Source organism: Epinephelus fuscoguttatus, linkage group LG19, assembly GCF_011397635.1.
Source record: "Epinephelus fuscoguttatus linkage group LG19, E.fuscoguttatus.final_Chr_v1".
In the NCBI taxonomy this organism is placed as follows: domain Eukaryota; kingdom Metazoa; phylum Chordata; class Actinopteri; order Perciformes; family Serranidae; genus Epinephelus; species Epinephelus fuscoguttatus.
This window is the reverse complement of record NC_064770.1, coordinates 35,674,454-35,691,189: the sequence shown is the minus strand read 5'-3', so window position 1 is coordinate 35,691,189 and position 16,736 is coordinate 35,674,454. Positions and strand designations below refer to the sequence as shown.

The 16,736-nt window shown below is 41.7% G+C and overlaps 1 protein-coding gene across 2 annotated transcripts in view; it reads right to left on the bottom strand.

Annotated features, from left to right (window-relative positions):
• pkn1b (protein kinase N1b) overlaps window positions 1-15,929 on the bottom strand; it is a 67,330-nt gene extending 51,401 nt beyond the window's left edge. Inside the window, exons 1-3 of one of the 2 annotated variants that reach the window (XM_049560667.1) lie at window positions 15,856-15,929; window positions 15,112-15,439; window positions 14,863-15,012 (exon numbers count right to left, since the gene is read on the bottom strand). In XM_049560667.1, coding sequence (XP_049416624.1) covers window positions 14,863-14,886 — 24 coding nt within the window. In that variant the 5' untranslated portion in view covers window positions 14,887-15,012; window positions 15,112-15,439; window positions 15,856-15,929. The remainder of the gene's footprint in view (window positions 1-14,862; window positions 15,013-15,111; window positions 15,440-15,855) is intronic. The other variant, XM_049560668.1, reaches the window with a different exon arrangement.
• Window positions 15,930-16,736: the final 807 nt, after the last annotated feature.

Below are 16,736 nucleotides of genomic sequence, written 5' to 3'. Positions count from 1 at the left end.
GTAGAGGAAATCTTCGCTAGCCGCGAGGCTAATTTACACGATGTAAAATGCTATAGGCTTGTGCTAATTCTTGCGTACATGTCAAAGCGATAGTATGGATATTAGCATGGATAGTGATAGCAATCACTAACATAATTTATCTTCACCGCCCAGAGCTCCCTGCCCATCAACCGGCAAAAGCCTGCTGGATTCACCTCTCAGACCTCCACCTGCAATTGAGCAGGGAGCTTTGGGCACTAGCTGCACAGGATTAAGGACTACACTGTTCATCTGCACACACTGTTTAACTCTCGACCTGTCTGTGACTGTTCAGAAACACCAGGTTTAAACAGAATTAATACACATGAAAAAAAAGCTGCACAGCATTCAAATATTGATTTAAAATTCTAATGTCAACGTAATGAATGAAGCTTTGAAGCTTCCAACTATGTGGTACAGCTCTAAAAGGCACACGTTATCTTGCAGTGTAGCCATTTCAGTATATGTGACTGGAAACTGAACCCATCAGAAGGCCACCCTAGTCATCTGAGCTGCATGAAACCAGAACACAGAGGACTGTAATTTGAAAAAGTTGTTAAATGTTTGATGTGGAGTGTTTTCATATTTGGTTGCTTCAGGCTTAAGCAGGAGGCTTGCACAGTGCTCTGTGATGAGGCCATGGTGTCTGATGAGTGCAGGATGCTGCAGAGACACACTGATGTGTGGATTTCCTGCAGCCGTCCAGCCATCTCAGGGTCCATATTAACAGAATATCCAACACTTCCTCCAACTAGTGACATGAGCCCACGGGGATCAGGAATGATTAGAGACAGCTTCTGGCTGTGAGCCATGGTGCTGCTTGAGTGACTTTTTCACTCCATAGGTTAACAGACACATAAACATGCAAACAACGCTAAGACAGCACCAGGTAATGGGGAGTAATTTTAGTAGAAGGACAGAAAGCGCACACCATGATGCACTAAAGATAGCTTTTCCAGTGTTGTGTTCCCTCATAGATGCTACATAATTCAGCAACTTGCAGCCCTGAAATCTCACTGGAATCCAACAGCCCAAAACATGAATGAGATAACACTGCCACCGGATTTGATCCGTTAGCATATCCCCTGCTCTCTGGGACAGATCCAGATTCAGATGTTGCGTAAAACATGCACGGATGTCCACGGGAGATTTTGACCAGAAAATTAAACACATGCATTCAAATCTGTGGTTATTAAGATTTTCTCCACTATAGATATCAGGTCGACTGACACGCTTTGTGGCAGATGCTTTATTTATTCTACATGCAATATGCCTGCAAGTCACCTACAGCCGTCAGGAGGGGACAGAGGAAGCGGAAAGAGCCCCGCTGTGTAATGGAATGGTTGAGCAGGCATGATGGTAATGGACATGGAAAGCAGATTAAAAATGATTATGGCAGAAGGGCTGAGGAGGATAAGAGGTCCATTCTATAATGCAGATGATTATCCCTCTTTACTGATGCCGTTGATTACGATAGCGTGGCTCTCATAAACACAGGACAGAAAGGGGAGAACCACACAGGCAGCAGAAGTGTTTACAGATTTGGGTTGTTTTAATAAAAATGTAATGACTAATGAAAACAAGACTCCATTAGTAAAGGCAATGGGCTTTTAGGTCACTGTAGTCCACAGACAGCAGTGGCTCATCTGCACATACTCAGCAGGTTTTAGGTTTTTGAGTTGTTCAGCTTTTAATTTAGGTTTGTGTAGCTGTGCAACAGGATTGGGTATGTTTCAGCATTTAAAGGATAAGGCTGGAATAATTCTTTATGAATGTATATATTATATTAATTCTATATATATGTTTCTTAGTGGTCAAGAATGGTTTATTATTTAGGACAGATTTTTGGACAAATCATGTTTTACTTATTTAAGCATTGCAGGTAAGCATTGTAGGCAAATAGTATATGTGGTCTTGTGCAGAGGTAATTGTTATGTAAATATGGGTATTAGAGTGAATTAAGTCGATCTACATTTTGCCAACAGGTAAGTGCAAGTAAGAAGAAAAATGACAGTATTATATTTTTTAAATATAAAATATAAAATTTTAGAAACATGGACTTTTAAATAAAAAGGCTTTACTCATTTTCACAAAAAGAAATTAAACAAATGGATACATTAAATTAGATAAAATGTTTGTAGTAGTTAAGTACCTCACAAATTCACATTTAAGACTGTTAAATGACTGTTTAGGCCTAATTGTTGTAATACTTATTTAAGACATTTTCAGACCTGTAGACACCCTGATATCCACTTACTTCACTGTATTTATGATGTTAAGTTAAATCTTATTTTGTTTTATTTCATTGTAACCAATATTCTAATCTGTGTTTGTTTTTTCGTGTTAATGTATTTTACTTAGATTTTAGTCTAGCTTTTATTAAATTACTACTTATTATTATTACTACTACCGTGTTTTGTATCTATTCATATTTATATCTGTATAGCATTTAAGTATAGTTTAAACTGTTAAGATTTAAAGGGACAGTTTTTTTATATTTTTTTTTATAGTGGATTTGTATAAGGTACTTATCCATAGACAGTGTAATACATACACAGTCTGTTGGCATGGCTCCAGTTTAAAGGCCCGAACATACTCAGGCGTACTATTAGCGGAGCAGACTCCGCATTGTGGTTTACTGTAAAAATGTCCGTGAAAAATCCCCGCGATGTGAAAAATACATGCCGAGCAGTCACTGGTGCACGGAGCGTCAGTCCACGCGGTCATAAAATCTGATCTTTGCGCGCACAGGGCTTGCGGACGTCCGCTTTGAGTCTGCGTGGACCTCTGCCAACTAAAAAAGTTAAACCTAAAACTATTTGTATCAGTTTAAGTGTATGCTATATTGAAAGTATTTTCAGTGCTTTACCTTTCTGTCAGACAGCCTGTCTCGATGGGGAAGCCATTAATGGTTTTCTATGCTCTAATCAAAGCCACCAGACTCCACTGACAAAAACAGTAATTTAAGCTTCCTGAGCACAGGAGCTGCTGGTCTACTGCTGCTTTGATCAGTTAATTAATTTGTGTTATTGTGTGACTTTGGTGGACCCGAGCTAACCCTTTTAAACGCTAAAGTCACACAATGACACAAACATAAAAAACTGATCGAGGCAGTGGTAGACCAGCAGCTCCGATGCTCAGGAAAGTTAAATCACAGTTTTTCTCAATGGAGTCTGGCTTTAAGGGAGCGATAAAACGGTTTCATTTTCGAGTTAGAAATCATTGTCTCACCTTAAGGTAAAATATTCTCAATATAGTATACAGTTAAACTGATTTTTTTAGGTGGCTTAAATATATTTTGTTGCTGACCCCTCCACAGTAGTAAATTTCTTCTATGTTAGACTCCAGCCTGCATCTCTAAACTGGGATTGTGCTGATCGACATCTACTGATTGTAATATACTGACTATGGATAAGTATCCCATACAACCCCACTTAAAAACAAACAAACTACTCGTTAATATACTGCTCTGTGCGATTGGGGCCTTGGAGTTGTTTTAGGAAGCAAAGATAAGCTACATTTTGTAATGAGCCCAAAATTAGAGTTGTGTGAATGAAGAGGATTTGGACAGTGTTCATAACCCTGCTACACTATCCATGACGAATCACATGGCAACAGCTGCAGAGATCAGTCAGTCAACTGGTCAAGCACCAAAACCACCAGTCACACATCTCTTCAGAACTTTCTCCTTTTTGTCTCTTCTCTAAACTTCCCTCTGTGGACACTGCATCCTATTCATTAAAGACTATGTGCACTCCTCCAGTTACAGATCTCATTATCTCCCGCGCATTGTTGACACTGAATAAAAAGCCAAACTCACAATGGCACCTGGCTGCTGTTTGTGCCTCAGTATCCCACTTTTCCAGCAGTTCTGCCTCAGAGACTTTAATAACAACAATGGCTCCAGTTTGGGTTACGTTTTGAGGGGTAGGCCTGTTGTTGGGCTACCCTCTGTCTCTCCCTCTCGAACAGGTAATAATAGCTGTATTTCTGCCCTGTCCGTCTCACTTTTATGGCCTCTGGGCTGACTGAACAGACAGTCCACTGTTGAAGGAGGCATCACGGCCGAGCGCGCTGCTGCTCCCATGAAGCCTCAGGTCTGTGCTCCCCTTAAACCCAACACCACTCCCGCAGCACAACACACAGGCTATCACATGACCCCAGCACGCTGGTGGGATAACTCATCTCATGTGCCTCAGGTGTAACCACAATCAGGTCACACCGTCCAGGTTCCTCTCCTTCTCTCTGTTTCAGTTTCTACTCAAAAAGTATGTGTCAACCTCAGCGATTTTTACCTTCTCTATCTTTTGCCCCACACCATTAAAAGCTTGGAGTGCTGCTATCTCTATGTAGCTGGCATTTTAAGCCAAGGCCTGGTCACACCAAAAAGGGTCACAGCTAACTGAATCCACATGCCTTATGCTGGCCTTACACCAAACAAGTTTTCAAATGATTTCACTATTGCAGACAAATTTCCAATGTCAGAATAAAGTCATGAGAGTTTTGCTGGAGTTAAGGTGCGCTCTGATGATCTCGATTGTTTGGTGTAAGGTGGTCATAAAGCTCAGTCTTTTTCTTGTCTCGACATTCCAACAAAATCAAACACGTTTGGCATTGTCTTAAGTTCTTACTCTTGGCTCATGCAAGTTCAGTGCCGTGAACATGGTCAACTCTCCAGCACCAAACAGAAAGGAATTCACCGGGGGGGAACTCCGGGAGGCGCAAGAACATAAACAAGTCTCAGTTTTCTTGGAGTTGTGGAGTGAACAAGAGTTGAGGTATAATTTGGCGTATATCTGATACACCAACCAGCACCTTACAACAAAATCTAAATTGTTAAGTCTGTATACAGTTTATCTTTAAAGATTATACTGATGCAGAATTGACGACAAATTACACCTTTTATCATGTGCTTCTAGAGCTATGTGTTTTTGCAGACATGTCAATCTTTGACAATTTTTATTTTTTAAATCACGTGTGCCACAATTTCAAATGACATGGCCTGCTTTGCTTGGTGTAGCACAAAATGTTAAGAATTTTTAAAAGGTATTTTGATACACTTAATCCTGACAATCATACCAGATGCTACAGTTGTTGGCTAATCAAACAGTTTTAACGTTGACTTTTATTCACCACTTGTACACATTCTGCTTTAAGCTACCGTGTTACAAACTCTAATAGACCCGAGAATGTACTCAATCCTAATGTAGTGACTACTCGTAGGGCTCGGTGGTAAACTGCGTGACAATAAATGTATACATTTCTTCAATCAAACAATCATGAATACACTACTGCTTTTAAATATCTTAGGTTAAGTTAGAGATGTCAACAGTTAACCATTAATCAGTCACCGAGAGGAATTTTTTTACGAGTTATGCATGTTGGTCCACAGGTTAGTTTTTCCACTCTTCAGTTTACTACACTGGTGGGAGCTAAAATTAGCTAGCCGTACTGTTCATTCAGTGATTAATGCTTGTGACTCTGTCCCAACCCAGCAGCGTTGCTATAGAAACGTTGGGCCCACTCTCCTGTTGTCCCCCAAGGTCACCCCGCTGAGTAAGCTGCTCAGCCCTTTAGCACTGGTAACTGTTAGCTCTGTTAGTGCTGTTAGCAGTGTCAGCATGGCTAGTGATGCTAACATACTTAACAATGCTAAAGGGGTTTTACTGCTCAAAATGAAGCTGCTTACTCACAGAGGCAACCTTGGCGGAGATCGGAGGATGGCCACCATGTACCGCAGCAGTTAAATGTTCGTGAGATTCAATATCCAAGAAAATATCATCACACTGTTAGTTTAAGGCACTTATTTAATATATTATGTTTGATATGTCAGTATTAATCAGCTCGTCTTTTATTCTATTCTGTTGATTCAATATAGCCTCCAGTGTTTGTCCTTTTTACCTCTGACTGTTCTTTCAGTGACAAACCCATTTCAAACACCACGGGCTGTTTCACAAGCACTGCTGAGCCTCAGTGCCCGCTGTCATTACAAAACTACTTTAACAGCCCATCAATGCTCGGTTCTCAGGCAAGCACATGGCTCTTAAATGGCTCCCTTCCTTTGTGACCTTCCTATCACCGAGCCGCACTGAGAGAACTATCATTTCAGGCTTGAAATTATGACATGTTGCTCCCACAACGTAACACCATTTCTCTAACTTGTCCTTCTCAGCAACACATTCTTCAATCCTGTAATACCACAATCCCTTAAAGCCCTGAAACACTCACACAACCAGCTTAGAAACAACCAAAATGTTGCTGAACACAAGTATAACTAGCAGTTGGTCTATCCTTCACCAGTTTCCCTGTAGTAATTCCTTTTTTTATTTTCTTCCTTCTCTTGGCCTGGGTTCAATGATAACTAATCCTCTGAAAGCCTGGTGGATGACAGTATAGCAACAACAGCTGGTGTGCAGACTGGTCAGCTGAATTAAAATGGCCCTGGTGAAGGGTCGGTAGGAGCAGGCATTAAAGGGACAGTTCAACCCAAAAAACAAAAATGCGTATTTTTCCTCTTGTCTGTAGTGCTATTAATCAATCTAGATTGTTTTGGTGTGAGCTGCCGAGTGTTGGAGATATCGGCTGTAGAGATGTCTGCCTTCTCTCCAATATAATGGAACTAGATGGCACTCAGCTGGTGGTGCTCAATGTTTTTTGAAACTGGTCCAGCTACAATGTAATCCCTGTGGGCAACTATGCACTATCAGTTGTGTTTGTTTTTGCCACTGACAGGCTCAGCTGTTATTAGAAGTGTCTGACAATGTATGGAAGGATTCCTACAGAGATAGACCTTTTTGTTGAAGAGTAAGATCCTTTTTGTTGAACCAGAAACAGACCTGAAATTGCCCTCGCTAAACACACTAGACTCCATTTAAACAAAAAGTAATTTAAGTGTGTATAAAGCCAGTATATTTTCAGATCTAACTGGGTCAATGAAGAGTTTATTTATTATTTTATTAGTAAATTATTGTTGGAACCAAGATGGGTTTCATGAATATCATTTTGCTTCTGTTGACTTTAAATTAAGTATGTTATACAATGATAAAATCTCTGTTTATTTAAGTACAGTCTGATGGGTATTACGATCGCAATTTTGGAGCTGTTTCCGGTCCATCCACCTCCCTGCTGAAGCAACATCCACAACAACACCATGGCGACTGAGATATTAAACCATACAACATTCTCGGAGTGTCTCCATCTGTAACTGAAAATGAGCTGAAGAGGGCATACCGAAAACTGGCAAAACAGTACTATCCTGACAAGAAACCAAATGCTGGTGACAAGTTCAAAGAAGTCAGTTTTGCCTATGAGGTACTGACCAACCCTGAATAGAAGGAGAACAAGGTTTGCAGGAAGGAGGTGGGGATGGCCTTGGGATGGATGATATTTTGTCCCACATCTTTGGCGGTGGACTTTTTGGTTGGAGGAGAAGAGAGGGCATGATTCATTTAGCCAAGGTGTCACTGGAAGACGTTTACAACTGGAAAACAACTAAACTACAACTTAACAGGACGCCCCCTACATGTTGTACAACAATGTACAACATGTAGGGGGCGTGGCATCATGATTAAACAAAAAGGATCTTTCCAATTTAAAAAAATATTGTTCCATTTGTCACTGTGACATAGAAACATGTGAAAATAGGGTCAGGTTGAAAAAAATACTGCAGTGACCTTTTAATAGCATCCCCCTTGGCTGAGGTGTAACGTTAGCTAGGTTAGTAGTGCGAGGTGAGCTAGCAGTTGGTGGGTGTAGTTTGGTAGAAAGAAAATGGTTCCTACATCAAACTGCGCACAACGAGGTCTGGGGATTTTCGTGAGCAACTGGGTCATGATTTCTGGAAAGACACATTGCTGTTGAGTTTAGCAATATTTTTTTTCTCTATGGACGATATCTCTAACACTCAACAACTCACACCAAAACAATCTAGAGTGATAAACAGCACTTTTTTGGGGTTAACTGTCCCTTTAAACTGGCATGGAAACAAGGAGAGTCATGAATGCTATCTTGATAGGTTGATAGTTTGAATTTTGGGATTTTTTCCTACATGGGCACTTTAGATATCAGCATTCCTCTGGCCCTAATTGGGACTGCTCGACTGCACCCTAATGAGCGAGCTCCAGGCGAGATGCACCTTTTGGGTTTATTGATGAACGCCATTAAGATGTGCCATCAATGCATCGATGCTGCACTGCAGCAGTTATAAGCTCGTCTACTGGTGTGTCTGGGACAGAGACAGATTTCTGCAGACACGGTGTAATCCTGGATTCAGGCAGGAGGGCCTGGATACTGGGGGGTCGTATATGAGTGCGTGAGTCTGTGTGGGTGATTGTGGGCAGTAATGCTACCCTGCTTGGAGGTCAGACACTCAGTGAAGCCCACTCCCCTAATCCTATTATCCCTAGCAGTGGCAGCTGGAGACACACATTATGGTGAGCGTGATGCAAGATATCACTGTGTATTATAACACATGTGAGGCCATCAACTGACCTCAACCAGTGCTGCTTCTTCACCCGAGTGTGCTCAAAAGTCTTCAGATGCCATTAAAGAAATGGACCGAGTTGCCTCCACTTTCTTGGATGATCAATAAAAAAGTAATTTGGTTGGGAATTGAAAGAGTTGCCTCTGCTGCTGACCGCTGAATGAAGAAGCAGCAGCTCCTCTGACTCTTACAGATAATAACTACAGGAAACCAGCAGAAATAAAGAATTCATGAGAGGGCGGCCACAGAATATATAGCTACCTCAGAGAGTATGTTATGTTATCAGCTCAGCACAGGAGCTCACATCCTCAGCAGGAGAGTTGATTTACTTTCCTTAAAGCTATCTAAAAAGAAGAAGGAGGGCCAACATCGGTGCAGGAGTGGTGAGCAAGATAGAGGGCAGAAAAGCACTAATAGTGAAGCTACACTTTACACTGATAGCCTCATCTGTGCATATATGGATAATGTGTTTTTAACAAAGGGGGGAAGAGAGAAAATAGAGGGCGATTTCAATTTTTTTCCTCTGAGCCCAACAGCCGTGACCTCCAATAGGATGAGTGTCGGCAACAGTACAGCTCTGATGAGGTATTCAGGAGAAATAAAGGGAAAGAGAGCGATCAGGCGAGCTCAATCACCACACCGCCATCCTCGGTCCACTCTGACAGACTCAGCCTATCATCATTACCAACGTGGCCCCTTGATCTCAATCAGCCGTCGCTCCATGCCTGTCTGCTGGACTAGAGTAATGATGACTGAACCCTTGTCATCATCACAGAGAGGGAGGCTGAATTCATCAGAGTGGGCAGAAACTGTGCAATTGCAGCTCAGGCAATCATCACGGTGTTATCAGTCATGGAGCCATAAAGACGTTTAAATGTGTCATCAACACAGCAGGGCAGGAGGAAGCTATGGTTAATTGCGCTGTGTATGACTCATGATCTACTATAGTGCAGTGTACCAGTCATGAAACATAATGGTGAGCTTACAGATAGTGGGAGATAATGTGGCATTAACAGGTGCACTCCACCACTTTAACACATGAAGTTCAGATGACTTATGATGAGGAGTACAACAGAGTCTGTGAGGTCATTATGCCTTCTGTGACTTAAGAGGATACATTTCATCTGAGAAAATAACCCTGATGATGCCATCTTAGGTTAGTGTACTTTGGAGACTACAAATCAACAGTAAACAAGGCATCATTACTGCGGCGGCCTCTCCACAATACCAGCACATCTGAATGCAGGCTTTCCAGAGAAGTGTACAATTTCTACTCACACGGTTATACAGCTTTTTATGTAATGTTACTGACTAGCATGCAGCTGCCTAGCCTAACATGGTGAAACAAGTAACATAAACTAAGTTAACACTGCTTAGCTAGCTAACGTCAGTAGGCTAAGGCCAAGCTCCCAGGAACAGTGCCAGGCTTTGAAGCTAATTTTACATAGTGGCCAAAAATAAAATTACAACAACCGGGTCTGTTACGTGATGCCATGGGGCCCAGCAAGATTTCACCCTATAGGCCAGTGGTTCCAAAATGGTAGGTTCCAGTCCAAAAGTGGGTCGTGGGTTCATTCTGAATGGACCGCAAGTGACTCACAAACATGTAAACATGCAACATGTTTGTAAGTTTCTAAAAAACACATTTTATTTTTAATTTCAGGAAATATCCGGCACAGAGCTTTTATTTTAGAGTGAGTGGAGAGACTGACTGACAGACAGCTACTTGACAGAGGCAGCAAAGAGCTTGACGACATAGCCAAACACAAGTATGGCACCAAATGTATTAAACTGTGTGGACCTTAAACTAATGACGATGGAGGAATCTGGACCCCGTGGCCAGACAAGTTGGGAACCACTGCAATAGACCGAAAGGGAACAAACTGGATAAAGGATAGAAATTCTTCCATGAGGAATTCGTCCTCAATAATATTAGCCGAATGCTAACATCAGCTAACATTTTTTCTCATAACGTTCGTGTTTGTGTGCGTGTCGTCATAGTATCAAATGTACTAGACGGACAGGTGTTTGTGAGCGCTAGCTAACAAGTATAAAGACAAAAGGAGAAAGGGGATCCTTACAACAACTACTAGCTTTAAACTTGTTCCTTGCTTCCACCATTTTCCATAGGATATTAGTTGCCACGATTGAGAGAGGAAATCGCTTTACACGTCGTCTACATATTTTCGGTCAAAAAATGCATACATGTGTAAATGGTCTATAGACTTATGTTGGGAAAGATACGTCTGTAAATCAGTTGATACATTTTATGTGCGTCCCATGAAATGACTCATTTCACTATCGGGATTTGATCCATCCAATCTGACAACATTTTGAAAGTCTAGAAGTATGATTAAATCATTTTATTCCCTTTCAAGTGAATGGAGCCCTAAACCAGAAGTAACCCACTTGGCTTGCGGGAGTTAGCCTCTCAGGCCGTTCTTGGTTACCGTAAGTCTCCAGTGAGCTTGTGGAAGATCTGGATATTTTCATGTAGCGGAAATGGAGATTTTTGATTTTCCACTGGGCAACTTTCATTGGAATGAACAGGACTCCCCTCCAATGTCGTACCCAGGTCTCTTTATACAACCATGGCTAAGTCACTGTCTTGAGGTTGTGGTGGTCCAACAGAATAAACCAAATTAATCAATTAACTGTGTCGTTATCGTGAAATGCAATGCTGGTGGCTCAAACTAGGGCAATCACCACAAAGTAAACATCCTTCAGTCGGCACCACAAGCAAAACAAGTACAATGGCGTCTGCTGTTTCAGTTGAACGAGTGGCAGTAACTGGTGACTCTCAGCTGAACGCTTTGTGGTTGCTTGTAGTGATGGCAGCTGTTAAAAACACGAATAAAACATTAAAGTGTCCTCATAAAAGCCTTCAAGTTCACTTCAATTAATCTAAAATACACTTACATGTCTATCTTCACCAAATAGACACATTAAGTTAACCAGTGAACCCGATCTTTTCTAGGACTGATTTTTTGTAACGTTGTAAAACGCAACTGTTATTTGACAGACAGCCTATAATGTCTACATTTTATGCCAAAGTTGATCATCAGTTCACTGCTAGCAGGCAGCTGCACACAATGACTCACTAGAACTTTCCACCACAGATATGGCGGCTCAGCTAGATGGCGCACAAAGCAGTCGCCAGATTCATCAATAACTGAAAGGCTGCATTACAAACTGGGTCACAGTTTTGAAAGACATGGGCATTTACAAGGCAGATAAAACGAACAAAAGATGCTACTCAGTGGCATTATGACGAAAGCAGTATCCAGCATTTTTAGAGCTTGCCCCAGTCTAAAAAATTAAAATCACAATAACTACCCAAATGTTGCTTCAATTTACTACTTAACTTAAATGTGGCAGTGCAACACTACATAGTTGGACTACCGCTTTAAATGTACTGCCCCTATTTACAGAGAGCTTTTCAAGGATCAACCTGCTGTAGAAAAAATAGAAAAGTGTCTATAGTGGTGCACTATGGCCCATATTAGCTGTTATTGATGATCACCATGCCCCCATAGGCAGAGCAGCTTTCCGAGAAACAGGTTCCCCACTCAGGGAAACTAAATGTCAGGACAGGAGCGAGTATTCAGTCACAACAAATGATTCAGCAGTGTGTGTCGAATAGATTGTGTAAAGGATGGAGTGTGAGTAAGCTGGGAGGAAATGGGAAATACTGGAATCTGCCTCACTGTTTATTTTTACATCTTCACACTTGTTGCTCTCAGGTCACTGGAACAACTTGTGAAACCGAACCCACGTGGCTTAACGTGTAGATACAGGAGGCATAAGGGGTTTAATTTCATGTCATACATCAATAAGTCTTTATTGTAACTGTAATTGTTCAGCTGTTGTTAAAATATTTAAAATTTACTTACTAAACTGCAATGTCCACGACACTTTCTTTGTGCCACAGTTCAACCTTGTGAAAGAGGTTTCTAACTAAAGAGTGATGTGCTGGCTCCTGGCTTGAGGTGAACCGGCACTCAGTCTTAAATTTTTAACATTTCCCTCCGCTGTGTCCTGAACTAGGCTGACACCAGGGTAACTGTAACCCAACCCCTCTAAATTAGACCTGAGGCTCTGACACCGCGACGCCTTCCATGACTCACCCTGGACTCCACCTGAGGGCAGCTGCTGTGTCACAAATGAGAAATCATTGCTTTTAATTTGGGAAATCTAATCTGTATCGAGGCTGGAGAGGAAGTAGTGGTGATTTTATTGTTGTGGGTGGAATTAAAATGTGATAAGGTCAAACAAGTAATGTAAGAACAGTCTTGTGTTCTGAAGGCATCATAGTCTAATGGCTGTTCATACACTGAGGAGGGGGCACACACATTAACGGGACAACAGCACTCCTCTTTTACTTCAATATTATACTGTTTTACACTTTCCAATTCATACACAAAAAACGGTAGGCATTTATACAGTTTTTTCCAATCGCTTCAAACACTTCCTGTAGTTACTGTCACCAATTTGTCATAGAAAGTTTAAAGGGATAGTTCAGATTTTTTGAAGTAGGGTTATACAAGATATTTATCCATAGTGTATTACCCACAGTAGGTGTCTGTCGGCACTCCCCCATTTTGGAGAAGCAGCAGGAGTACCACCACTGAAGCTAAGTAATGCACTGCTGTGGAAGGGGGAAGAGGCAAAATGTATTTTAGCTACCTAAAAAAATAACCCAACCCAAAAAAAACCACATCAATATCAGTTTAAGTGCACGGTATACTGAGAATATTTTTGCTGCTTTGCCGTAATGTCGGACAGCCCTCGCATCTACGCTCTTATCAAAGCCACCTGACTCCACTGACAAAAACAGCAATTTTGGCTCACTGTACACGGGACCAAAACCCCCAAATCACACAATAGGACAAACAAACTGATCAAGGCAGTGGCAGACCAGCAACTCCTGTGTTCAACAACGTGTAGTCACTGTTTTCTCAGTGGGGTCTGGCTTTGAAGAAAGGCGATACAATGACTTCAGTGCCCTGTAGGAAATTGCTGTCTGATATTAGGTAAAGCAAGGAAAATATTCTAAATATAGCAAACACTTAAATCAATATTGATTGTTTTAGTTGGCATAAAATCTTCTGCTGCTGCCTGCGTCCACGACAGTACATTGCTTAACTTCTGTGTTGGACTCCAGCCTGCTTCTCCAAACTGGGAGCAGCCGACTGAGATCTATTGTAATACACTGAATATCTCTTTAACTCACTGCTGTCTTTCCACACTGTTCAATGTCCAATAGTGGAAGTAACTACCTTCATTTACTTATTTACCAGTTCTGTACGCAAGTAAAATTTCAGGTACATGTACTTCAATTGTTTATTATACACATGCATGTACAAACAGGAACCATACATGCAATAAATGGAGGGGGGCTGCCCATGGACAGGCGCCCCATGTGGTCGGGGGTTTGGTGCCTTGCTCAAGGGCACCCTGGCAGTGCCCAGGGGGTGAGCTGGCACCCCTCCAGCTACCAGTCCTCACTCTATATTTAGGCTGGATGGGGGCTTGAGCTGGCGACCCTCCGGCTCCCTACCCAAGTCCCTATGGACTGAGCTACTGCAGCCCCTATTACATGTTATGCTCAACTTCTACTCCACTACATTCAGACGGAAATACTTTATTTTACTTTTCATATTCATATTTTGCACTAAAACATAATAAGCATATTGTTAAAAATGAAACATCCCTTAAAAACAGCAGTGTCCAGCTGGTGCTACTTGTCTTGTTTCAGGTTTCTGTATCTTCCACCAAAGACAGCTTTCCCCTCAAAACTTCTCAGGTGGTTTACTTAGATGAAAAACTCTCCAATATTTCAACAAGGAAGAAAAGATTTGAAAAAAAGCCCAAAAGCAGAGAGTCCAATAGGGCTGCAACTCCTAAGTTAGTCATAAACATGAGAATCCTTCGTATCTACTTTTAGCCTGTGGCACTGAAAACTACAATTGTGGTACAAATTTAGTGAAGGGACTGTCAGTGAGGTGGGCATTTACCACGTATGGAAAGTCTAATGAAAGTTACTATCAAGTTGCATTATGGGAGCTGTAGGATCCTGCATTTTTTCATTCTAAGGATTAAAAGTCAGGCTGTCTTGAAAGCTGTCTTTTGCAAATACCTCAACCTTATGGAGATGTAATACTAAATCACAGGAACAGCCTTTTAGAGTCTCTTCAGAGTATTTCCATCACAGATCTCCTCCCACCACTGTAGATATCAACAGGGGTCAATTAAAAACACCTCCAGATGTTTCCGTGTGTAGGTTTTCAGCTCTAATATGCACATTAATACAGCAGCGTTAACGCAGTAAGTAATGACGAACACAAAGTTGGGAAACTCACTTGTAGCTCGTTGTTATTGGCCATCGTGTGCTGCGCAGACGCCAGGTGACTCCTGCTGATGTTTGTCTCACTTCACAGCCGTCAGATCATTGTTGAATTACAGCTGAACTCCTCCGGTGATTAAATACAAACAGTCCAGTGTTGGGTGTCCTGTAAAAAAAAAAAGAAGCTAAAACCACTCAGCAGTCCCAGTGAAGGCGCAGTCTGATGTACCGAGATGCACAAAAATCAAATGAATAACTTGTTAACATCTTGTCGTTTGGAGGTTCGACAGAGGAGCAGGTGAGCAGAGCAGAGAGGAGGAGGAGACCATCACCTCCTGGCAGCAGGATGTCAACTCTTGGACTCTGATCTGCATCACGCAGTGCAGTCTGTCCTGTAGTAGTCTGAGGGCGACCGCTGCTGCAGGCTGTCTTCTCATGCTCAGGAAGGGGAACCACCGAGAGGAAACCCGAAACCCGCCAGGATTCACCACCACCGCACTCTGCTCGGCTTATTAGTGAAAACTGAGGCCATCTTCCCCGCGGCGGTGCACTCCTGCTCGGCTCTGCGGAGAGCTGAGAGCCGGTGAGTGATGCTTGAGAGCAGGAGGGGGCAGATGTTAAGTCAGTATAGGAATAACATATCCAACTTCCGGTTACAACCTTCAAAATAAAACTTAGATTGTGTGACTATATTAAGCCATTGCATGTTTTACAACTAAAATAAGCAACAGAAATTCTAATAATATTACTATGACGACTGCGGTGTAAATTACAGAGCAACTGTTCGTTAGCTGGCGAGTTTCACCACAGAGAATCCATTTTGAAAACTGCGCCACTAACGGAAACAAGCTAGATAGCCAAGTCACCGATATCATGTGCTTTACAAATTACAACAAATTACTCACAGCCAACATGGGTACAGAGATATTGCTGTGGTACCTGAAGTCCCGCTTAAAACATTTATTCCGATAAAAACTATTTTTACAGTGTTCTAACAGGCTAACTTTACCTTTCATGACGTTAGCAGCAGGCTAGCTAGCTAGACGAGATTAGCCTTGGCAGCAGACTAGCATTCAATCACGGGGCGCCCCACTCACGTCTGCAGGGGCTCCGCTAGAGGGCGCATGCGCACAACAGGAAGCCACAGATTTCCTAATCTCATACAAAAACAGTATTAAAACAAGACGTTATTAACAATAAGAGACAATTATTTAAAAGCAATCGTGGCTGAAATATTAAGCTGACTAGTGGAGTACTAAACTCATATGAGTTGGTCGACCAGGTTGTCTACTATTCACAAGGTTGGGAGTACAATCCCCAGTTCCTCCTTTCCACCTGTAGCATGTCATAGTATTATGAGGTTTAATCATTCTTCAGTATTCAATATATCACAGACAATACAGTTTATATATATTTACATGATAAATAAATGTATTTTTTATCATTAAAACACATTTCAACATGCCATCTGATAGTCCCACCCCCAGCAGGTATTGCGAAATGGTGCGGCTCATCTGACAGAGGGGTCAGATCATGATTTGACTTGTGATGTAATAAATTGCAGTAATTTCTTATCAGTGTTTGACTTTACTTTTCCCTCATCATTCATTGGAGGGCGTGGATGAATTGGATTATAATTGCAGGAAGCATAACATTTTGCATTGTGATATGATATGATATCATGCCCCCCCCCCCCACCTATATTTATGCTTACCGATGCTACTTGCAAGAAACATAGGCCTAAACTTTATTGAGACATTAAAAGTCAACATTTTTATACTTTTTACTCTTACTTACCTCTTGACGTTTTTAAGAATCCTGTCATTTGCTCTTATACAGCTGATAAAACCCATCCTTTATTTTGAAATCACCACATCTTCCTGTGCTGTT